This window comes from Paroedura picta, chromosome 4 (genome assembly GCF_049243985.1).
Source record: "Paroedura picta isolate Pp20150507F chromosome 4, Ppicta_v3.0, whole genome shotgun sequence".
NCBI classification, from domain to species: domain Eukaryota; kingdom Metazoa; phylum Chordata; class Lepidosauria; order Squamata; family Gekkonidae; genus Paroedura; species Paroedura picta.
Window position 1 is genome coordinate 40,665,864 of NC_135372.1, and position 23,855 is coordinate 40,689,718.

The 23,855-nt window shown below is 45.7% G+C and overlaps 1 protein-coding gene across 1 annotated transcript; it reads left to right on the forward strand.

Moving 5' to 3' along the window:
• Positions 1-1,957: 1,957 nt before the first annotated feature.
• VAMP4 (vesicle associated membrane protein 4) lies at positions 1,958-22,293 on the forward strand. Its single transcript, XM_077332578.1, has 8 exons — positions 1,958-2,111; positions 4,296-4,421; positions 7,572-7,618; positions 8,020-8,070; positions 16,863-16,963; positions 18,511-18,590; positions 19,259-19,310; positions 21,675-22,293. The coding sequence occupies exons 2-8, from the start codon at positions 4,356-4,358 to the stop codon at positions 21,701-21,703; spliced, it is 426 nt and encodes a 141-aa protein (XP_077188693.1). The 5' UTR covers positions 1,958-2,111; positions 4,296-4,355; the 3' UTR covers positions 21,704-22,293.
• The last annotated feature ends 1,562 nt before the right edge of the window (positions 22,294-23,855 follow it).

Genomic DNA, 23,855 nt, shown 5'->3' on the forward strand with positions numbered 1-23,855 from the left:
ATCCAAATTCATTTCATCAGGAGCTATAACATGAACATAACTACCACACAATTGCATATTTAGTAAGGATGTTAAAACATACCCTGGACGGTATATAACAGTTTCAAGTAGACAATCGTATCTTCATTGTTTCTATTATATGACAAGAGCGTAAATGGTTGATAAAAATTGCATCAAAAATATAAAAGTTCAAAAGATGGACCTCCAGATAAGAATCATTTCAATAATCTTCAGTTTGCCAATTTTCTTTTTCAAACAAAGCACTTCAAGCATTATTATTATCTAGAAATATAATAGCACCAATAATAATAAAGGCACAAATTGTGAACAATTGGCACTATACTGATAAAATATTATTTATTTTTACCATAGTAGGATTCATTATTGTTATTATTATTATTAATTAGATTTATTTCCCGCCACTCCCCGTAGGCTTGTGGTGGGTCACAATAGTCTTATCCCCATTAAAATACCCATTAAAAGACTTTAAAAACAATCCCAACATGGCGGAAGCTCTCATTATTCCTATTCCCTGCTATCAGAGCAGCAGGGAGGGTGGGGAGGAGATCTAACTTACTAGGTCCATACTAGAAATCTAACTTTCAAGTGGGAGGAGAATCCGAACAGCTAGTAGGAATCAGTGAAATTGGAGTGTTATCACTCGGATCAATAAACTCTGAGGCACTATGGGGTTTCATATAAGTATGTCCTTTTAATTGGGGTTTTAATGGGATTTTTAATGAGGACCTTGTGACCCACCACGAGCCATTGTATGGGAGTGGCGGGATATAAATCACATAAATAATCTCAAATATTATCTCAAAGGTTCAGGAATGTAGATAACTGTATTTCTAAAAATATATAAAACACAAATACACTTTTTTGGGACTAAATTACATCAGACCACATACCAGAAAAAGTAGTAATGAAGTAACTTTAGTCCAGTTACTGTAACCTCACTAGCTTTTTACAAACCACTGGCAGGTAAGCAAGAAGAATGCCAGGGAAAGTACCAGATGAAGCCAAATAAAGATTTGTTCAAAAGGAAGATCAACTCCAACTAAAGGGAAGCTGCATATTTAATTCTTTTAAACAATATATTGGAAGACATAAGAACCAGGAAATCTGAGGTCAAGGAAGCAAAGACTAGCAGACACAGTCAATATTTTCTTAATTGCAGAAAGCATATATCAGTCGTGAAAAGGTACACAGAGCTGAGTCCCAGGTAAGGTTCCGAGCTCTGGGTTGGAAAAAATCTGGAGATTTTGTGGATGGGGTCAGCTAGGATTGGGGAAGGTACAATGCCATAGATTCCCACTAGTAGGTGACTTATATGTTTCAGTTGGAATACCCTCCCCCACATAAAAAAACAACAACTGGCTATTGGCCATCCTCCCTGATTCTAGTATTATTTTGTGTTTTTATGGAATTATCTTATAACTTTAAATGTTTTTACTTGCTCAAATGTTTTAATGCATACCATCTTTAGGACCCTGATGCGGCGGAAAGGCAGCATATTTTTTAAGGCCTAATGGTTTGTAGGATCCCTAAAACCAATAAAACACAATGATTCAAACCGTCAGGCAAAGCAAAAGATGCATTTGCAACTATAGCAAGACCAAATCATAGCTCTTCGTCTCAGCAAAGCTTAACACAGATCTCAAGTAATATAAATCCATTTTAAGAAGCCCAATAAATGTGCATGCGTTGGAGTTCTCAATTTCTCCATCTTATTATTTTTTTTAAGGTCCGTCTTTCTACTTGCTCCAAAGCCCTGCAGCCCCAGAAGGGAGATCGGGCCCATTTCCCCGCCTCCCTTCGGAGGGTTCCCCCGGCGGCGCCTCGTCCTGCCCCGCCCCTTTCCCTGCCAATCCCCAGGTCGCCGCCATGCCAACGCGCTCGAGGGGCGGGTGGGGACGTGGGCGGTGACGGACGTCGGAACGGCCCAATAGGACGCCAGCCGTGGCGCCGCTTGTTGCCGTCATCGATGTGCCGGGTGCTCGGCCGGGTGAGGAGCGCCGAGTGATCGATGGAGTTGCAGCTGACGACGACGGCGGCGATTCATCCTCGGGGCCACGGCCATTTCCGTGGCGAGTCTGGACGGGCATTCGGTGAGGAGGGCTTGCCTGGGGGAGGGGGACGTAGCCGGCTCGCGAAGAAGGGGGGGGGGTGGCGGGGGCCTGGAGGGGTCTTTCGGGGAAGGGGGGATGGAAGGGCTCCGGGGGAGGCCTGAGGCCATGTTGAAAGACCCCCGGACAGCTGGAAGGCGGGGGGTAGGCTGGGGAGGGAATGGGAGGGTCCCATTGTATGAGACGGGGAGGGGCGGGAAAGGTCGGATAGCGCCTGCAGCAGCTCAGCTGAGCCCGCTTTGAACAACCCCTCGCTCCTGTTTGAAGCAACGGGGGGTGGTCTTTGGAAGGCACTAGGAGTCGGGGGTGTGGCTTGGAGACATAGTGGGAAGCTGGGGGTAGGAAGAAGGGGTGGCTGAAAGGAGGGTGTGAGAAGAAAGAGAAGGGGGAGGCTCAGGGGGGTGTAGAGATGCCAGTCTCCAGGTGGGATCTGGGGGATGCCCTGGAATTGCAGCTCCTTTCCAAATTACAGAGATCGATTCCCCTGGAGAAATTGGCTGCTTTGGAGGGTGGGCCCTATGGCATTGCAGTGTACTGAGGTCCATCCTTGGCTGCAACCCCAAATCTCCAGGAGTTTCCTGGCCTGGATCTTGCAACTTTGATCCCCATCTTCTGTTGGTGGCAGGGGAGACCTGGCAACCATACTTGGGGGAAGGAAAGTAAGGAATGGGATCTGGGGGCCATGCTATGGAGAGCAAGGGGGTTATTGCGGGAAATGCATTCTAGGTGTTTTAAAGAGGAGTTGGGTTAGGGCTGTGGTGAAGATTTGTTGAAGGGAAGAGAGAAGAGCTGATGCTTCATACCCTACTTTCCACTGCCCAAAGCAGCTTACAAACCTTTTTCTCTTTCTCTCCCCACAACAGACACCCTGTGAGGTAGGTGGGGCTGAGAGAGTTTTAGGAGAACTGTGATTGACTCAAGGTCATCCAGCGGATTTTAAGTTTTGAAAGTCCTGGGAATTGAGTGTGGCCATTGGCCTGGGGCTTATGATCGTGGAAGAGAGATGTGCCTAATACTTGAGATTTCAAGATTAATTTGTTTCTGCAATATGATGGTACTTTTGCTCCCATCTGGGAGAATGTTGGGATTGTTAGAAAGAATTGTGAAGTACCCACTGAGTCAGTAAGTTTACATTTCATCTATTGGGAATGAAAACCAGTGCATGATGGGAGGCTGTGTAACACTACAAGCTGGACTCCAAATGTGACCTCAGATCACTGTGCCAAACCATTATAGGTCAGCAAGCTTTAACAAAAAACAATCTATGTAATTCAAGAAAAGATACCACATGCAAATTATAAATCTTTCTGAAGCTATTTTCAAAAATGTTTCAGTCTTAGAAAGATCATTAACAAAATCCAATAAATGTAGTTCTTATAAAGATGCTGGTGTCTACACAGAATTGGGGTTGCACTGAAACAGTGTTTGATTTTTCCGGCTGTAGAAACCGATTTCAGTTTTTCTCCCCAGTATTCTTTTGAAAATGAACACTAGTGTACTGTAGTGATTAGAGTGTTTTGTTAAGACCTGGTAGCCCCAGGTTTATATCTGTGTTATCATGGAAGTATTTACTGGGTGATTTTGGGACAGTCACTGTCTCTGTTAGCCTAACCTAACTCACAGGGCTGTTCTGAGAATAAAAAATAGAAGGGTGGGGGAGAATGATGTTATAAGACATTTTGGGTCTTTGTTGGGGGAAAAATGCTCTTCCTGAACTTGTGGAGGAGGAGACATTCATTAACACACACACACCCCAGTGATATAATACTCTCTGATAACGAAGATGAAATTTTAAAAAGTTATTTTGGCTTTTTAAAGCTTTATCTGCTACACTGAGGACTTTTGAAGAACTGCTGAGTGTTTGTTTAAATCCATAGTAATAATCTGGCTAGAAGAGGGGATGCATTTTTAAAGTGCAATAAAAGTGTTATTTTGAGAATCCTTATTGACACAAGCCTGCATATCAGAAAGGATACCCCACTGTTTAAAAGCCACCAGAGAGTTTTGTGTATTTATATTCTCTATATTCCTGCTGGACCAAGGCATCACTACTAGGATGCCACCCGTTTTGGAGGGTCAAGTCTTTACAGTGTGGCTGAAAGCCAGCTAATTTGTGTGGTGTGTTTTTGTTTTTAAGCAGCATCTCTTCTCCTTTTCTCCATCTAGGTATTGACTTCTTCTTCCCTCGTCTCATTGGGCAAGCAAAAGTAATTCCTGTGTGAAAATATGCCTCCAAAATTCAAGCGCCACCTCAATGATGATGATGTCACCGGGTCAGTGAAAAGCGAGAGGGTGAGTATCTGAAACTTACTTTACTTGGCTTAGGTGTGCTGACTTATCCAGCTTGAGGGTATTTTGCGGATCTCAGACTATCTTATTTGTATTTTATTTAAAACCTTTTAATGCTGCGTTTCTACCCAGCCATAATCCATAAGCTGCCAAGCATAAAACATTTAAACAACTTAGAATGTAGTGAAATTTTAAAAAATGCAATTAAAACACACATACAAACAACATTGGAAGTAGAGCCAATAACTAAAAGCATCTTCACTTGCTGGCAAAAGATGCTGATAGATGCAAATCTTCCTGAAGAGGGAGTTCCAAAACTTCGGTGCCATAACAGAGAAGGCCCTTTCTTAGGTTGCTGCCCATCTAGCCTCAGATAGCAGGGGCAGATGAAACCGGGCCTCTGAGAATGACCAGAGTGAGCAGGTAGCTTTGCATGGGAGAATGTGGTCCTTAAATGATGTCAATCCCAGGCCATCCCAGGTCAATAACAGCATGTTGGTAGAGCTGTTCAGTGTGTATGGTAGCCCCGTATAAATTGCTCTGAGCTTCCCAGGGAAGGAGCAAGGATGTAAGCGAAGCTTGACTGATGGACACCTGTGCCCTTCGGAAGTCCGAAAGGAGTAAGTGGTCGAAATACTGTCCTGTTAGTTGTTTCCTAACAACTTTAGAAAGCAGGCTAGAATTCAGTGTTATAGAATTACAAAGATGTGAAGATTCTTCACAAGCAGGGTGATGGGACAAGTTACATGTTTGGCATTCTGCTTTTAGATAATGTAGAAGTCTGAGACTGCTACTGTAAGAGGGACGGAAGAGGCAGTGCGCATAGTCGTAATACACCAGTAATAGTTTTTCCCCCATGTGTGAAGGAATACCACAGAACTGTCAGGACGGTATTTCCCAGCTTTGACTTCACCCCTACCCGGTCCTGGCCAGAGAAACTGGCGCAGTTGTGTATCATGCTCTCTTCCCTAGGAAAGGGCTAAGAGCGATGGAGGGGGTGGTATCATTAGTTCGGATGTGACTGAGTGCACTGCTGCTCTTCGAGTTCATTTAGAAATCAATTTGAAATCACCCAAAGGTTTTTTTTTTTTTAACTTACAAACAAGGTATAATTCTTGGAAATTTCCTAACCAGTACATTCTGTCTAACTATATTGAAAGGGCTGTTAGGGTTGGATGGCCTGGGAGTATTAAAGTAAAAAGTTCTTTTCATGCATCACTGAATAATGGAAGATAATGGAGAGATCATCCTTTTAGTACTGATCAGAACACACACATAAAGCTGCCGTCTAACTGAATGAATCTATGGATCCTTCAAAATTATTATCTTCTCTGGCAGCAGCCCTCCAGGGTGTCACATAGGTCTTTCCGTCACTCACTTGTTGGTCCTTTTCACTGGAAATGTTGAGGACTGAACCTGGGACCTTCTGCATGCCGAGGAAATTCCTGAACCACTAAGCCACATCCTCAAGCTGCAGGGAGTCTAAAAATTAATACCAATTAGAGATTTCAAGCTGGATCTTTTGTACGAAGGATCATAGAGCTGGGGATGGTGTAAGGGTTTTACATCTCAGCTAAATTCCATTTAAGAAACAGCCTTAATTGTGGCTATGCTAGCAAGGAACCTCCTTAATCAAAATAAGAATGCCTGAGATTGGCACTTTAATATTTGTAATATTTCATTTCATATCCTTAAACAATTAAGGTGGGGAAACAGATCTTGCCCTGTCCATCTTCATAAGAAACCTTTGATCAATATCCCATGAGTTGAGAAGAGTCTTGCCACAAAAAGGTGTGGTTTAGAAATAAGTCTCTGAAGTCCAGCGCTCTTTCTACGGGATATTGTGGCTCCAAACCAGAAATAGCCAAACAAGTTAAACTGGATACTTGCTATGCTACCTTGTGTCAGTCTTAAGTTGAGACCCGTACAACAAAGGAAGCTGGAGGTTCTCTCAGCTCTGCACCCAACAAAAAGAAAAAGCAAGTCATTATTTAAACTGGAATTGAAGGAAGGAAATGTAGAAGACAGGATCCCCGAGGAACCTCAGTGGCAGTCTTGTTCTGCATACTGAGCCATTTGGGAGTGCACTTGGATCGTAAGTTTAAAAAAAAAGCAAACCATGTATTGGGTTTGAAGAAAGATGGTGGAAGAACTGAAACACAAATGGTTACTAGCAACCTAATTGCATCTTCCATTAAAGGTGATGGAACATATAACCACAATTCTTGACTGAACGATTAGTGTGGAAGAAACTGTAAAAATATAAAGTAGATTTTAAAATATTGAGACCAGCCCTTGAATGTGTCCATATACTTCCTCATTCCCCAAGCTCTTGAGTCACGGTCACATTCAGTTCTGACTCAGGTGTCAAAATTATGCTCCCGCCCCCATTTTAGTACTGCCGTTCTAAGGCCATAATTTCCTGAGTGTGAGGAGGATCATTTCCAAGAAAACCGTGCTCCTAAATTTTTCCTCTGATTGTATTTCCACCACAGTCCATATCTTTCTTGATGATGCTGACCTCTCTTTCTGTGTAATGTAGGTGCTGCTTGTGTATGTGTGTCATCTTTTTCCATGGAGCATGTTGCCTGCCTTTATCATATAATGTGGGCCCATAAATGTGGCTGCCATGGGGTCTTTTTTGAGGTGGGTGGGATTGGGTTTTTTCGGTTGTTTTAGACTTGTATTTTTAATGTGTTCACGTTGTTAAGTGCTGCGAGATGGCTGGTCCAGGAGTGGTGGTCTACAAATGCAATTAATAAGAAAGAGAGAGAGTCCGTCTATCAGTCCATCCATCTGTCCTACCTGGCAAAACATACAGTTTAATGTGGTGCCTAATCTGGAGGGTCTGGTTTGATTTCACACTCCTCCCCATGCAGCCAGCTGGGTGACCTTGGGCCAGTTGCTGTTTTCCCAGAGCTGTTTTCCCAGAGCTGTCTCAGCTTTTCCTACCCCACAGGGTGTGTGTTGTGGGGAGAGGAAGGGTAAGGTGTTTGTAAGCTGCCTTGAGACTCCTTCAGGCAGTGACAAGTGGAATAAAACAAAACAACTCTTGTCTTGGGGTGTAGTTATGCAAGTGTCGATGGCAGGGAAATGCTGTCAGGAGGTGCCATTGATTTGTTGTTTAAGGTACATGACCTTTTGCATTTGCAGAGAAACCTCTTGGAGGAAGATTCAGATGAAGAGGAGGACTTTTTCTTGTAAGTATCCCCCAAGATTGGAGCAAGAACTAATTCACTCAGTAGGATGGATCCCTACAGAGCAAGCCTTCAGTCCCTGGTGCTAAGTGGATCTTTTATTGACCCTGCTCACTTAATATAAACAGCATTAGGGACTAGTCTCTGAAATTCAGTAGAATGTGTACATGACCCACTGTCAGCAGCAGGGAATATGAACAACACAAAACTTAGGAATTTGGGGCAGCAGAAAGATGGGATAAATGCTGCCCCCCGGCCCACTTAGCATTATTCTTATCTCGTGCCAAATTTTCACAGTCCAAATATCTGTCTCTAAATCAGCCATACAGCCACTCATATAGACAATAACTGCTCCTAAGTGTAACATAACGACATGTCCTGTATCCTGTGTCATTTCTTTGCAGGAGGGGTCCATCCGGTCCAAGGTTTGGACCCAAGAATGACAAGATCAGGCAGTGAGTATCTTGTGTGGCTTTCTGAACTGGGTCTCTTGTCCAATTTCCAGTTTGCACAAAACGACCTCAGACTTCCTGTTAAGGTTTTCATGACATTGGTTTTCAGGAGAACACTGATCCTGCTTTTAGTGAAGCGAGCACTGTGCCATAAAAGGGCCAAGTAAATGTTCTTAATGGCTTGGATCCTGCCGTCTGTCAGCAGAAGGCTTTGAGAGTTGCCGATGTCTCTGGCTATACCCTCTCCTCGTCAGCCTTTGCCAGTCTCAGGAGAAACTGTTCCTGCTGCATGATGGAGAAAATAACAGGAAGCCACGTTCCCCCTTCCCAACTGCAGCTTCCTGGCCCATCTGACTGTGTCTCCCCATGGGTCCTGTGACCTTGGGAGAAAACATTCCAGAGGTCAGAGAAAGACTGTCAAATGGAGATGGAAAAGCTAGAAAGATCAGCAGGCCTTGTGTCTACCTCTCAGGGGCTTTGTGCTGTATGCATGACAGTATTCCAAAGGGTTGTGGCTATTGGGTGCCAGATGCCCCTTTCACCCATCTGACACGAGATTCATGGGGCCCTTTTGAATAGCTGTAACAGGTTCAGAGCAGCTGACAAATTGGAAGCAATTAAAATGTCGCCAGTGATTGCCAGTGATTGCCAGCTGCGCCAAAACAATAGGGAAGCAGTCAAAACAACTCTGGGAATAATTGCTGCTAATAGGTTTTAAGGTGATGGAATCCTAAGCAACAAGTTCCTTCAATGAGGAGGGAAAGGCACCTCCTCCCCATTCCCACAGACCTCTTCTGTTCCATTTGGTTGCTTAAAACCTAGGGTGGTTTGATGGTCTGTCTTGCACAGTAGGTCCTGAAGAAAGATATTGCCCTTCTTGGGTGGGGCTTCTCTGTGCAGTCCTTTTGGACTAGAATATTGGGGGCAGATCCTTGTGGCCATTGCTTTCATGGGCTAGAAACTGGGTGTCCTGGGCCCCTGTTAGATTCAGGGATGCTGATGAACTTCTGAAGAGGCATTCTTGTAATGAAGCTTGAATCCAGTGGCACCTTTGTGACCAGCAAAGTTTTATTCAAGGTGTGAGCTTTCATGCATGTGCACGTTTCTTCAGACCACGAAATGGAAATGACCAGGCTACATCTATAAGGAGAGAGTAAATGAGCATTAAATTACTAAATAGCATCACGAAAATATCTCACAAATATACGCAGTATAATAAAGCCAGTTCATGAAAAGCCTTGCTTAGAATAGCAAGCTAATTCTTTGAGGTTCTCAAGTTATCAGTCCTTTGGGTTCCACTCCTGTTCAGAAATATCCTAGTCCTAGAGGGAATAAAAATGTGAAGATGAGTGATTAATGGCAGATGTATTCACAGTTGTGGGACAGAGTAATTTATAAAAGACCTGTTATTAGTCCTCCTCCCACGCATGGAAGCACCCCCACAAGTGGCAAGCCGTGCTGAGTTAGGTCTCCTACCCTAAGACCAGAGAATTGGCTCCTAATCTTCCATTCTACCCATCTGTCATTTTCATTGTAATCATTGTCAGTGGCCATAAACCCCGCCCACTTCCCAGGTGTACTTTTCCTTCGTCTCTTATATCTCTTACCAAATGTATTCTTCTTTACATTTGTGAATCTGCTATGGAACTGGATGCGTCAGTGTCTAGGAACTATGAGGCTCAATCCTGATGTATCACACGCTGATGGAAGACCCTACCCTGCCTCCCCTCTCCTGCCACGTAAAATGCATCTCTATGGAACAGAGAACCTCAGGAATACCATGAGTGGCAAACTGGAGGTCTTGCCGTTTCTGTTATTGGAAATGGCAATCGAGTGTGATGTAGCACTCAGAGGATCCAACAAGAACCTGGTAGACCCAGGTTCACCCATGAAAGCTCACTGGGTGCCTATGAGCCAGTCATAGCCTTTCAGCATAACCTACCTTGTTGGGAGGGTAAAATGGAGGAAAGGAGGAGAGTGTAAACTGTTTGGGGTTCCCTGTTGTGGAGAAAGGCAGGGTAGAAATGAAGTAAACAAATTATCACGGACCCAACACAGCTCCTGGTTATTTGTACACCGTTATGCATGGAAAATTAGGCCAAGCCATGCCTTGACAACATTTCAGGCTTTGTGGCGTATCACCCCACTCGAAAGCAAGAAGAAATATCCCTGCAGAGGAAATGAGTAAGGGGGGTTATTGCACAGAAGAAGGCACTTGAGTAGGAAGAGAACTGGAATATAGTTCAGAAAACCTTTACTGGCATATACAATCACAATCCAAGGAAACAAAATGGGTTAGACAAGACTATGTTCCCGCACATAAGTTATTTATTTGGAACATGCTTCCAGTTGGAATATAGTTTGGTTTGGGAGATGCTGCATTCCGTTTCCTCTCAGTGTCATAACCAACTAAAATCTCAAGGCAAAGGCTTGATTATGGCCTGCTGAGTGCTTGATTGTGCAGAATGGACAAACGCTTCCCTAACCTTTTGCTGAAAGTTAGCTTCAACTATTTTGTGCAAGGCCTGCCTCCGCCCGCCTCCTGCCACCCTGCTTCCCAGGCGAAGCACGGACAGAGATAGCCACAAACTGGGGATAGGATTTGTATTCCTTGTTGCCGCTAGTTTAGACAGAAGGGTTGGCAAGACTTGTTCAGGTCTGCTGAAGGCAGTGCTGTAATGACGGGCTCCACAATCTTTAGAAGAAAAGTTGTTTTTTTTTCCTATAGTGTTTGAGCCCCGCCCCCCTACAAATACATTGAAGGATTTGTCCAGGGAATCCGACACCACAATTAACAGCTGCCTTGTTTCATGGCAGACTGTCCTGAAAAAGAACTCAGAGTCAATAGTGGCTCTTAGTGGTGCTTCCTACTCCTCCTGCTTTGATCGCAAAAAAAGAAATGACTTACTTTCTAGTTTGGCGCCCTTGAAACGGATTAGCAGATATCAGTTGTTGGTTGGGGAAGGCGGCGTGTTTCTTCCTTGAGAGGTGTGTGGTTGGATGAAAGATGAAAAGCCAGTGAGAAAGTCAATACCGGTAAAGCGGCATCTGAAAATGGCTTGCAGGCTCTGAGCTGCATCAGAATACCTGGGATTTGTTGAAGTCATGAATGCCGTTTCCTTCTCCCGCCGGCTTTTGCAAGGCCTCGAACGGTGAATTCTTGTAATTGCTTGCTACGCCAAGGCAGTGGACGAAGAAAATTGAGTCTTCTTTAGGCTCTATCAGCTCTGGCCACGAGAGCCTGTAGGAGTGATAAGTGTCCAGTAGCTCTGTCATCCATGCACAGTCAATTGAACAACGTGGTCTGTGCCAAAGCGAACGTGTTTATCTTTTCCTGCTGATGTTATCCTTGAAAGCTGCTGGGATACGAGTGCGGTGGTCCTGCTTCTCAGGTTGGAGATCCTTCAGTGCAGGGGTGGTCAAACTGTGGCCCTCCAGATGTCCATGGACTACAATTCCCAGGAGCCCCTGCCAGCGTTGGGAATTGTAGTCCATGAACATCTGGAGGACCACAGGTTGACTACCCCTGATCTAAAGTAGGTCTTCTTTACTATATCCTCTCCACTGTAAATTGAGGGCAGGAGCCAGTTTTATTTAAGGCCACCTGTGATATTTTGTGGCTGAAGGGAGAGGAGAAGTGGGGCCCCGCTGGCCTATAGCCCCTCATTTTGGGGCAACCCACCATTGCCTCAGGTTTTGATGCTTAGGAATGTATTGGGTTCTCCCTGCAAGGGTGTTACCTTGCTGGGTCAGATTCTGTGCCAGCAGCCAAGCTGTGGAAGCTTGCAAGCTGGCTATAGTGGAGTACCATAGGTCCTTGCATGTATATAATGCCTCTCTGTGTTGATATAGGCCACCCTGTGTGAAATTCTATCGAATCCTTTTCTGAGTTCTAAGCCAGTGGTCTTCAGCCTTTCTCATAGAGAGCTTAATTATATGCTTGTTATGCTTAATTATTTCTGCTTAATTATTTCTGTTGCTGTACAGCCTGACCTCGTTGAGCATGTCCGTAAGAGCCTGTTTTCCTACCAAGATGTGGTTGTTGACTAGCTTCCCCACGTATAATAGGTGCCTTAGTTGTAAGAAGAAGCCTAATGTATCTTGCCTGTAATAAAAAGAGAGGCGTCCCTCCCTCCCTCTCCCTTCCTTCTGCTTGTTGCCGGGATCAAAGGATCCTAGGTATTTGGCTAGGGATGGTACAATTTCTAGGGTGCTGTTTCCAAAGGCTGCATCAGGACAGATGGTGGAGTGAGATGGAAGCAAAGTGGCTTATGAAGAATTGGGCACGTGGCCCCTGCATCCTAAGGCCGTAATAAAGAGGGTGCAGTTTGCATAGTTCAGAGGTGGCCTGCGTAGTCCCCGTGGCAGTGCTGTGCTCAGGCTGGCAGGAAGATGCTTGCCTAGCTGTTTTTCCTCCAATCACAGGGCAGTACCCAAGGGAAGGCCCCTGATTAAGTGCCTCTGACTTCCTTGCCCTTGTTTTCTTGTCAGATTTGTCAAAGCAAGTAAAGAGACTAGGATCTCAAAGGGGGAGTGCAGAGCACAGGTGAAAGATTCTGCCTGAAAGTCTGGCAGTAGGCAGAGCCAGAAGTAAAGCCACACAAGGTTCTTTTGCCGACTCACAGTAAATAATGCGGGGTGTTTTTTCCCCCTGTGACAACAACAACTTGTCATGTGCATGTTTTTAATGTCAGGATGGGCTCTCATGCTGAAGCGGAGACTAGTGGCATAAGCAGTGATGCTGTGTGCAAACAAAGTGGTGCGGAAAAGTTGGCCTGTCAAGTCATTTGTCATTTATTTAAATGGGGGGGGGAACAGGACTTGCTTCCACGTTTACCATTGTGTTTATGTACCTTGATATTTTGTTAGGTATTTGCACAGACATTTATGGCTCCATGTAGGGCAATTCCTACCCCCAGGCTTGCAACTGTTCTGATCTGTTACTTCAGCTTCCGAATCTACATTTATTTCCGCTGGCGCATTTAGTTCAGGAACAGAAAATCAGTACAGTGCTAATCTGGGTGAAGACGCCGGTGCTGGCTGCCTTTGCATTCGTTTTCACGCTCCAGAAGAGTGAATATTTATGATCTTCCTGTATATCCCCTGCTGGCTTACATAAGAGGGGTTGGATGCAGCCAAAAATTGCATTTTTGAAATCTATTTTAATGGGAGTAAGCAAGCACTGGATGGACCCAGCCTTGCCAGCTTTTTGCATCTAAAGCTCCTGGAAGGCTACCGGGAGTGTGGGGGTGGATGAACTCCTGGGGCCAAGACTTTCCATTCTGATTTCCTCCTCCCCGCTCCCCACACCCTCCTTTGGGCTAAATAGTCCTCAGTAGAGAGAGAGGACATTCCAAGAGGAACAGTAAGAGGAAGAAGACACCCTAAATGCCAGAAGAGCTTCCTGTCATCTGGGCTCCCGGGGTTAATTGCTGTCCTAATTGCGTGGCTAATGGGCATGGCCTAAAGGTAAAGGTAAAGGTATCCCATGTGCAAGCACCGAGTCATGTCTGACCCTTGGGGTGACGCCCTCTAGCGTTTTCATGGCAGACTCAATACGGGGTGGTTTGCCAGTGCCTTCCCCAGTCATGACCATTTACCCCCCAGCAAGCTGGGTCCTCATTTTACCGACCTCGGAAGGATGGAAGGCTGAGTCAACCTTGAGCCGGCTGCTGGGATTGAACTCCCAGCCTTATGGGCATGGCCTACTGCCACGTTATTCTTTGGTAGACTCCTGCTGTTGGTTAAACCTTCCTAACACTCATTTAACTCTTGCTTTAAGTATTGTAGTTGGGATTCCTTTTAAAATGGGAGGAAGTTAATTTATCCAGCCGTTCGAACCATTACAATAAAAAACATTGAGTTGGGTTGTAGAGATTCTAGAGTCTCTGTGCAAGTTTGGAATAAGTTGCCACCCGCTCTTGGTCCCCCAAAAGTGGTGGAATAAACTTGCGGAGGCCTTGAGGGAGATGCTATTTTTTTCTTATTAAGGTGAGGAAATCTGTGTCTGCCGTATGCCAGTTCTGCAAGAATATACCCCATTACGGAAGTGTTAGAGACTTCAGCGCATTTCACGTGCAGTGTGTCTTGGTAATCCACACTGCATCCATTTAAGTAGGTCATGTTTATTATATCCTCTCCACTGTAAATTGAAGGCAGGATCCAGTTTCATTTAAGGCCACCCGTGGTATTTTGTGGCTGAGGTGAGAGGAGAAGTGGGGCCCCTCATTTTGAGGCAACCCACTGTGCTGCAGTGTGCTGCTTGTCAAAAGGTTAATCCTTGCTCTCCCCACATTCCACACAAAAAGCCACCTATCAGACACCCATGTGAAACAGGATTTCTGAAAACATGCTGAGGCTCTTTGTGCTTCTTTGAAAAATTCACATCCCATGCTCATCGGCAAAAATTCCTGAGGAAGTTTCCAGTCAGGTCAGTGAAACTCGTAAAACAAGCAAAATTGCATTTAGATAACTCGAATCAAGGTGCGTAAGATCAGCAATAATATCAGTATTTGGGATCCAGAAGCATTTCATCATAATGAAAACGTTGGGTGGGGGAGCAGCCAAAAGCAATAGGGAGCCAAAGGGTTTTGCCCACTGCCTGGTGCTCAGGCAAGCATGGCCACAGGTGTAAGGATGGGCTTCTGTAACTGAGGTACTACTGCACTGCCCTGGGAATGTTGGGTTTTGCCCTCTAAAATAGCGATCCCCAACCTGTGGGCCATGGACCACATGTGGTCCTTCGACTAATTGGAGGTGGGCCCCGAAGGATGCCTTCTCCCCCCCTCTGGCCCTTTACTTCATCCCCCCAGCCCTTTACAACACATTTCATTGTTGTGGCGTGTCTGTATCTTATTTTGAAGGGATGTTTAAACATTACCATAGCGATCAGAGAGCGTTAGGGCAGTGGTTGAGAGAAGAGGAGTAAACCTCCCCCCCCCCCACCGGGCCTCAGTAAAAGGCGTTGAGTGGTCCCCAGCGTTGAGTGGTCCCCGGTGATAAAAAGGTTGGGGACCACTGCTCTAAAACAGTGGTTCTCAACCTTCCTAATGCTTCAACCCCCTTTAGGTTGCCGAGGCCGACGGGGCAGTGGCGGCTTACGCGACCCCTGGGAAAAGGGTCGATCGACCCCCATAAGGGTCGTGACCCCCAGGTTGAGAACCCCTGCTCTAAAAGGACATTTCCTCACTGTCCCTACGGTTGTGAAAAACCTGGAAACGAAATCATCTTTTATAAAGGGTCAGAAGTTAGGAGAGCGACTGGCCAGGGCATCCAAATGGAACATGGATGTAAAGAAATGCTGTGTAAGAAAAGTAAAATATGAAGTTTTGTCTGTTGTAAGCTGCCATGGTACTAGAGAGAGAGAGAGAGAGAGAGAGAGAGAGATCTCGTGTCCTGTGTGGCCCAGTGCAATATTTAAAGAAGGCTCTGCTACACAAAGCTCTTGTATTGCAGCGTTTTTAGGTAATGTTTTAGAATTAATTCCAAGTTCTTAGCGAAACTGAGTAACAGTTTTATCATAATTATATTATAATGTATATTTTGCATATCTTGTTGCTAAATGCCAGTAAGGGCTTCTGTATCTATCTATTTAAAGAGTGAGAAACTGTTGTTATTCCCCATTGTAAAGAACAGCATTGAGCACTGAGATGTAAATGTAAACAGTTTGGCATGTGCAATATCTGCTTGCAGAATAGTACCTTCCTTAGCTCAGTTACTACCCTGGGCAGGGGTTGCTGTAAGCAGCCTTCAGTAAAAGTGACCAGGGAGAAACTATTAGGCAGGCCAGGATGACCTACTGCCCCAGTTTATGGCCTGTTTACTCATCTCTGTGGATGGCTAAGTTTTGTCATCTTACAGTGCAGTCTTATGTTGTTCCATTCCAATCATTGTCTGTGAGCTTAATCAGCAATAGCTGTACGCAGGATTGGACAGACTTTGCCATGCAAGCACAGTGTATGTAGGGCGACAGCTTGTATTTGAGCCCACCGTTAATGATAGAGTTCCGGAGTGACTTTAGGAGAGTAGCTTTTATGAATTGGAATAGGAATTAAAGAAGTCACGTGTAATATTAAATTTGGAGTGCTGTGTGTGTGTGTTGCAACTTAAAACAGGAAGAAGGTTATCCCCATGTCTGCAAATGTCCGAAGGGAATGATTCCTCTTTGTAGGTTGATGTGTGTTGGGAGATACCAGACACAGGTCTGCCAGTGGTATGCTTTATTGGCACACAGTGTTTTGGGAGAGGGAGTTGGTTACTAGAACAGTGGTCTTCAGCCTTTCAAGACCCCCTTGTTCTGAGATCCACCAAGCCCATTCAGAAGTCATAGGATATCAGAACCACATGACAGGGGGTAGAATTATGACATCACGGCATCAGGGTATGGTAACCAGACCAAGGGGCAGGAAACATAACCTGGGCACCAGCAGGTGTACCACAGTGAAGAATGAGCCACGGATTGAAGTCATGGAGGAATGTTTTCCATCACCTCTCCTTACCACCCTGCTATTTCTCTCAGCGTGCTTCCAAAGAGAAGGAGGAGGCACGGCACCCTTGCTCTCTGCACATGTGCATTAGAAGCAAAGCCTTCCAATGGACAGCAAAAATGCAGGCTTTAAGGGACTTGGATCTGTGATCTCAGTTGAAGATCTTGAACTTTGGTTGAACACCATTGCGTTGTAGCAGTACTGTGTCCCACCCTGTTTCTGAAATGGTCTGAACTGATATTAATTGCTCTCAGTGCTTGCTGCCATTGATGATATATCATTTATAATGGCTTCTTTTCTTCCATCCAGTGTCCAGAACCAAGTTGACGAAGTCATTGATGTCATGCACGAAAACATTACCAAGGTGATAGAAAGGGGAGAGCGGCTGGACGACTTGCAGGATAAGTCAGGTAGGGATGTTCAGTGTTCCCAGATTGGCTCTTTTGGGTTCCTTCCCCTACTGCAGTCTTGGGATAGGATTCTGAGGAATCAAGTAGGGATGTTTACCATTCCTGGATTGGCACTCCTTCTCCCATCTAATCTTGGGGCAGGATTCTGAGGAGCATGGCAGGAGTCCTCTATGGCAGTGGTCCCCAACCTGCGGTCCGCAGCCCAGTGCCGGGCCGCGAAGGCCTTGGCGCCAGGCCGCGGCTTCTTCCTCCCCCGACCGAAGCGAGAAGCTCGCCAGGCCACGAGCAAATCGGCTGTCGAAGCGGTCGATTAGCTTGTGGCCCGGCAAGTTTCTTGTTTCGGGCGGGGGAGGGAAGAGAAGCTTGCCAGGTCGCAAACTAATTGGCCGCTTTGGCGGCCGATTTGCTGGCGGCCCGGAGGGGCCGGGAGGTGAAGCTGCGGCCGCCGGCATGGCGGCGGCGCAAACGCACATGCGCGGACTGCCGCGCACACGTGTTTGCGCCCCTGCCGGGCGCAAACGCACATGCACAGCAGTCCGCGCACGCACGTTTGCGGGCCCCTGGGCCGCCCTCTCCCCACTCTCCGGAGCAGCGGTCCGTGGCAGCCGAAAGGTTGCGGACCACTGCTCTATGGTACTTTCTACCCCCCCTCCCCTAATTTCCATTGTGGAATGGAGCTTAAGTCTAATGCTGACTCGTAATTCCAACTCAGATTGTGCAGTGTAGCCTTGCCAAAAGCATTTCACGCATACACACACAAATTTCACAAAACACTTGTGCACAAAATTAGAATACAGATTAGCTGTACGTGGCCCATTTGATTATATTTCAAGTGTTGGATTTTACCTTTTAGAGTCCCCACAGAAGCCCTGGTAGAACCTTCTTATTCACAGTTTTACCTGTTTCAGGCCATGTAGCTGTTTGCCAACAGGTAGCAGATGAGATAACAGGGCCTGCAGTACTGCTACTAGGGATTGAAGTCCATGTAAGAGTGCTTCCCCAGGGGGCACCTACCATACTTCCTTGAGACAAGCCGCCTCCTCTTTCTCTTCAGTCTGTGTTCTAGCCACATAAGACCCAAGCTGTCTACTGTTGCGGGAGATTGCAAGTGATTTGTCTCACCATGTCCCATCAAAGTTTAGAGTTCCACTGAACAGAGGAAGATGTACTGTAGGGGGTGCCCAACTGTGGCTCTCCAGAGGTCCATGAACTACAATTCCCATGAGCCCTTGCCAAGTAGTATGAAGAAGTTCTGCTCCTTTTCAGCATGCCCCTGGTGCCGTCCACTTCTGGTCAAGGTTATGCTGGTGTAGCGCTGCACCAGAAGTTTAATGGCTCCAGGACATTCCGGAGACGGCATCTGTTAATAATTTATGCAACCACAGGATCTGGCTGTGTTCCTCGTTAGGGAAATAAATCTTCTGAAATTGTCCAAGTAAATGTATTGTTGGCTTTTGCTTTAAAAAAAAAAAGGAACAGACAGCTGCTGGGTATGTAAAATGTTAACTCTCTGTGTCTCTCTCCGATTTGTGATTTCTCTAATGTAGAGAGCTTATCGGACAACGCGACAGCGTTCAGCAACCGATCTAAACAGCTCCGAAGACAAATGTGGTGGCGCGGCTGCAAGGTGCGGTGTGGAGAGGGCAGTTCCTTATGTGTCGCTGAAGGCAACGTTACTTTGGGTGAACCTGGAGCATAATACCGCTCATTCAGGAATTGCACTCCTGTGGCCCTTGGCATGCGCCGACATTTCTCCCCAGGAGGCCAGGTTCTATTTTTCGTAATGTGGTTGAGTCCAAGCAGGTTCTCCTCCTTGCTTATTTGCTCCCTGCCTCAAAGGCAAACTTCAGAACTGGGGTATGTTTGGAGCATCCTAGAGGATTAGAACCCACGGTGCAGCTTGTTATTGGGCTGGTTCTGTGAACATTTGCCATTATAACTGTGGAGCCAGTCGTTAGGTTCTCTTGCTCCAAATGTAGCAGTGTACCTCTGCTTGCAATTGGACAGCCCCACGGCCCTTTCCACTCTGGTGGACAGCCCAGGAGGGAAGGCTGAAACGCTTCCTTTGCTGTACTCATGAGATGAGTACATGTCATATGTCTATGAGTGTGTTGCACTTATCGTCTAGTTCGGCCCAGGTGGTTGTCAGTTCATGCCTCATTCCCTCTCTGCCGTAATGGGGGAAACAATGCTGGCTTTCCTGATAGAGCTGTTTTAAGCATTGCTCTGAAGATATATATGAATCCCATTGAATACCGAGAGCCCTGTCCTATTATCCCCTTGTTTTTTCTGCAGATGAAGGCCATTGTGGCTCTGGTTGCTGTTGCGGTTCTCCTAGTGATTATTGGTGAGTGAGAAATACTGCGCTCTCTTTGCAGCTGGAGAGCTGCTTTGAAGAGACCAGATCTCAAAGAAACTCAGCCTCTTCAAGTGGACAGCCTCGATTTTGATTCCTCGAGGAAAACCTGCATAGTCTTTGTCACCATTGGTTATCACAGAGTTGAAAGGGGAGGCCTCAGAGTCCTCCTAGATCGATTGCCTGGTTGCTCAATGCAAGAACAGACGGTTCACCAAGAGATCTCCTGCCCGGATTTTACTTAGCTTCATTGAAGTTGCTGCATCGCATGCCTCCCACCATCTTTTGCGGATTTGCTAGCTTAGGGTTTCCCAAAGCATCCCCTTTAGCCAGCAATACCCCTGTAGTCTTAGAGGGTTAAGTTGAGCCTTTTAGAGATCAATAGACATGCACTGACCAGAATATAGTACTTTTAAGGCCCATGTGATTTGCTTTGGTCATCTTTGTGACCAGCAAAAAGCCAAATTATACAAAACTGGTCAGATACACAGTACTTACATTACGATCCTATGAGGCCCATTGAGTTTAGTGTGATGTACTTCCTCAATAGTGGATTTCAGCCTTAGTTTGTCTAATTTATTTAGACTGGACAGCATGCTTTAAGCCATTCTTATGCTTAGGCAGCATGTTTTAAGACATTCTTACACAAAGCTGTGGTCCTCTGGGTCATTCAGAAAATGAAAAGATGTATTTGTGAGTCCTCATTGACTCTGGAAGAAGATATTCGAAACAGGAAAGCATACCTGGGAGCTCTGCTGGTCTTAATTCGCTTATAAGAGGACTCTTACCTTATGGAGTGTTTGTTTCTGCAGCCAGCGATATTGTGATTCCATGGAAAATGTCTATCAGGCAAGCCAAAGTTGCCTGTAACGAAAGAATCTAACCGAGGTTTTTAGTGCAGTGGGTGGACTAAGGTTTCTTAGGGTTATTATCGATGGATGTTAATGAAATGTAATTTATTAACACGTGCTATGTGTTTTGAATGAGAGATTCCATTTTTTGTTCACAGTATTTTGTAATTTAATTAGGTTGCTGAATTTAGTGGTGCCTGGAACTGATTTCTGTAGCAGGATTGGTTTATACGCAGAGAAGGCCCAAGCCTAGAAATAGATTTCAGCTGTGTCTGAGACTTTTCATTTGAGGTGTTTCTTACTCAGTATCAAATTCCACTCTGTTTAGCACTCAGATATGTATTTATATATTCCAGGCCTATAGTTAAGGCCTAGAAATAAGTGAGCCACTGGCCTCCCTACAAGAAAGGCCACCCCTAAAAATCTCTCTTAAGAACGTAAGCTGAATGATCTTGGGCCAGTCACAACTCTCTCAGAGCTCTCTCAGCCCCACCTACCTTGCAGAGAGTGTGTTGTGGGGAGAGGAAGGGAAGGCAGCCGTAAGCCACTTCGAGCAGGGCTCTATAAGGGCACTATAAGGTAGCTCTTCTTCTGTTACTTGGCTCTGCCCAGTTCCTGTTATCGTCTAAGCTCCTTATGAAGAAGCAGCTGCCTGCAGGTTGAATGAATTCATAAATTGGGTTGGTTTTAATTGTCATCATGAATCTTAGAGTTTTAAAACCTATTTAACAATTGTTGTATTTTAAAAATACACCCTGACCTGAACCTCTAGGGAAGGAAAGGGTATCAATGGAAAAATAAATAGATATGTGGCAGATGGAAACAGAGGGCTAAATGAGGGGATTTGTGTAAGAAAGGAACATTGGTGAATACTGCAAAGGAGGGAGTGGGCATTCCCACAGAACCCCCAAGTATTCCTGGCCTCATCAGTCTTGCTTCTCCATTTAAGAATGCAAAGTTATTGGGTTGTGGCTGCTTTTGTTGTTTTGTAACTAGATCTGTTTACTGCACCAGGATGGATGGAGCCCACAATTCAGTTGTGACTGCCAAATGCAGTAAAGTAGACTGATTAACTTTTCAGAAGCTCTCTGGACAGGGTTACATCTGTAGCCTGGCTTTCAGGTAGCTGGTATTGGAGAGACTGGCTCAGGGGGCGGGTTTAGGGAGGGAGTCACTCATGTAAGGAGAATCCCCCCCTTTGTTAGTATTCCAGTAGCCAGCTCCATTGGGGAGAGGGGCAGTCAGGCTTATTGACTTCCCTGGACTTTGAAAAGTATAAAATTGCACTATGAAGGTTTGGCCTAGTTGAAGAAGCACTGGAGCCCAGAGCAGCTATAATGAATGACATTCTACTTGTTAACCAATGGGACACAGGTGGTATGCTTAAGAATGGGCTCTGGGCCTGCTTTGGGGGGAGCGCTGCATGGATAGAGAAGAAGAATCTTACACACAGAGGGAGCCACAGGTTGGTTGGCCGCTCACATTATGTTTCCCTGTCCTGCAGTTCCCATCATCCTCAAGTACAACACTTGACTCGCTGACAGAGCTTGCTGCGGACGTGGTTTTTGGATGACAGCGAAGCAAGCGGCGGCGTGCTTTCGGTGGAACGCGACATGTATATAGCTTTGAAATGTTTCTTTCCTCGGGGGCAAGTGTTCAGAGGGCCCGGCGAGTCCTCCTCCTCTTCCAGCCAAAAGTTCACGTTCGTGTCAACCTCGAATCGCAAACCTCACCATCCGTCTGTTGAAGGAACCAGAAACTCTCCCGTTTATTTATCTCTCTTTCTCTTTTTAAATTGTATATATTGCTACCTGCTAATGATGTTATTTATAATTTATAACAATTCCCTACTGCTGCTGGCAGAAGTCAGCGGGGGAAGAGTAGGGGTTGGGATTGAAGAATACAAGGTCTACATCACTGTTTTAAGGAAACCCTAACCGTTCAGTTAAATGGCTGCAGGGATGCCACCTCTCCCTGACCTTTAAGTTTTGAAACCCATTTCATTTTGCAAGCAGATTTTTCTGTACTCGTCATAAGGGACCCAGAAGCTCCATGTTCTCAGTATTACTGCTTATGAATGTGACCCAAAAAGCATTCCAGTAAAAACCTATTTTTGACTGTAAGTGTGGTTACTTTTGATACACGATCGGAGCTGTTCCCTCCTGAATGAAGACCATCTGAGATGTGTCAGCTTGAGAGCCTGTGATGCCTCACCTTTGGGTCTGTACCGCTGAAACCAGAGCAGTTTTCTGTTGCCCAGTCAGGAAGAAGCATAGAAGTGAACGTGTTGCTGGGTTTCAAAAACATGTGCATAAGGTGGCTAAATAAAAGCAGATCACAAACCACTATTGCCTCCCAGTAGCATTTGCCTGGTGGTGGTGGTTTTTACAAGTAGTATGTTAAGTGAGCCAGCTTGGTGTAGTGGCTAAGAGCAGCGGCTTCTAAGCTGGAGAGCCGGGTTTGATTCCCTGCACCTCCACGTGCAGTCAGTTGGGTGACCTTGGCTAGTCACAGTCCTGTCAGTGCTGTTCTCACAGAGCGGTTTCTGTCAGCCCCACCTGCAAGACAGGGTGTTTGTTGCAGGGAGAAGAAGGGAAGCCAGTTGTAAGCTGCTTTGATGCTCCCTTGAGTAGTGAAAAGTAGGGCCTGAAAACCAACTTTTCTTCTGATATGTCTATTTGTATCCTGAATCCCTTCAAGGTTGAGGTCTATGGTTGAGGCTGGGATTGGCGAGGAAGAACACTGCCCCCCTGGGGGGTTTGAAGTAGTCATCATCACCCTCCATCCCCCAATGCCCTTGTTCGGGTAGGGGAAAGTGGTATTTTCCGCCGTGTTGGGTATTTTTATAGTCTTTTAATGGGGGATTTTAAGACTATTGTTACCTGCCATGAGCCTGTAGGGAGTGGCGGGAAATAAATCTAATAATAATAATAATAAAGGTTCTCTGAGGGTGGAGGGATTTGCACTTGTCGAGGACAGTTCTCTCACTGCCCCTGCCCCAAAGCATCTCAGAACGTGCCCCTCCCTCCCCAAGCACACTTTTTCACCCTAGGTGTGGTGGATCTTGGGGGACATTTCAGGCTGCTGGGTGGGGGTGGGGGAAGAAGGCTGCATCCCATGTGCAGAAATGCCTCTGCTCATGGAAAACCTTCTGGGGAGACCTAAACCAAAAATTAAATTGAACTATCAGGGATACTGATCTGTTTTTATCCCAGCTAGCAAAAGCACTACCAAATCTGAGGATTTTAACAGTGGTCATCCTAATCTGGTGGGCTTTTCTGCACAAAAGAGGTTCACAGCTATGGAGCAACAGTGAAAATGTCTGTTTTCTGGGTATGCTTGATTTGTGCAAAGCAGAGAACCTGAAGAACTCTGAAAGTTGAATCTGCCTACACCAGCAATTGGGGAGTTTGTGCAGAACCTTGTTATTTATTTGAGGGGGGGGCAAGACAGTACAAATGAGCACTGTGTTGAAGCATTGGAGGTAGCAGGAACAAGTTCATACCAGGGTCTTACTCAACAGGTTCTCCATATTTTCCTTGTTCTTCATGACCTTGGACTACAAAAGTGTCATATTTGCTTTTGTGGAGAAAGCACAATGTGCAGCTGGACGACTTAGAAGATCAATTTGACTCTCCTTCCCGCCCCCATTTCCCCTCTAATTTCAAACATGCCCCCATATGTC

Excerpts from the sequence above, each read along its gene's own strand:
- VAMP4 (XM_077332578.1), top strand. The coding sequence starts at position 4,356 with ATGCCTCCAAAATTCAAGCGCCACCTCAATGATGATGATGTCACCGGG. Across the intron at positions 4,422-7,571 it reads GGTCAGTGAAAAGCGAGAGG|AGAAACCTCTTGGAGGAAGA; the intron begins GTGAGTATCTGA and ends TTGCATTTGCAG. Across the intron at positions 16,964-18,510 it reads CGACTTGCAGGATAAGTCAG|AGAGCTTATCGGACAACGCG; the intron begins GTAGGGATGTTC and ends TCTCTAATGTAG.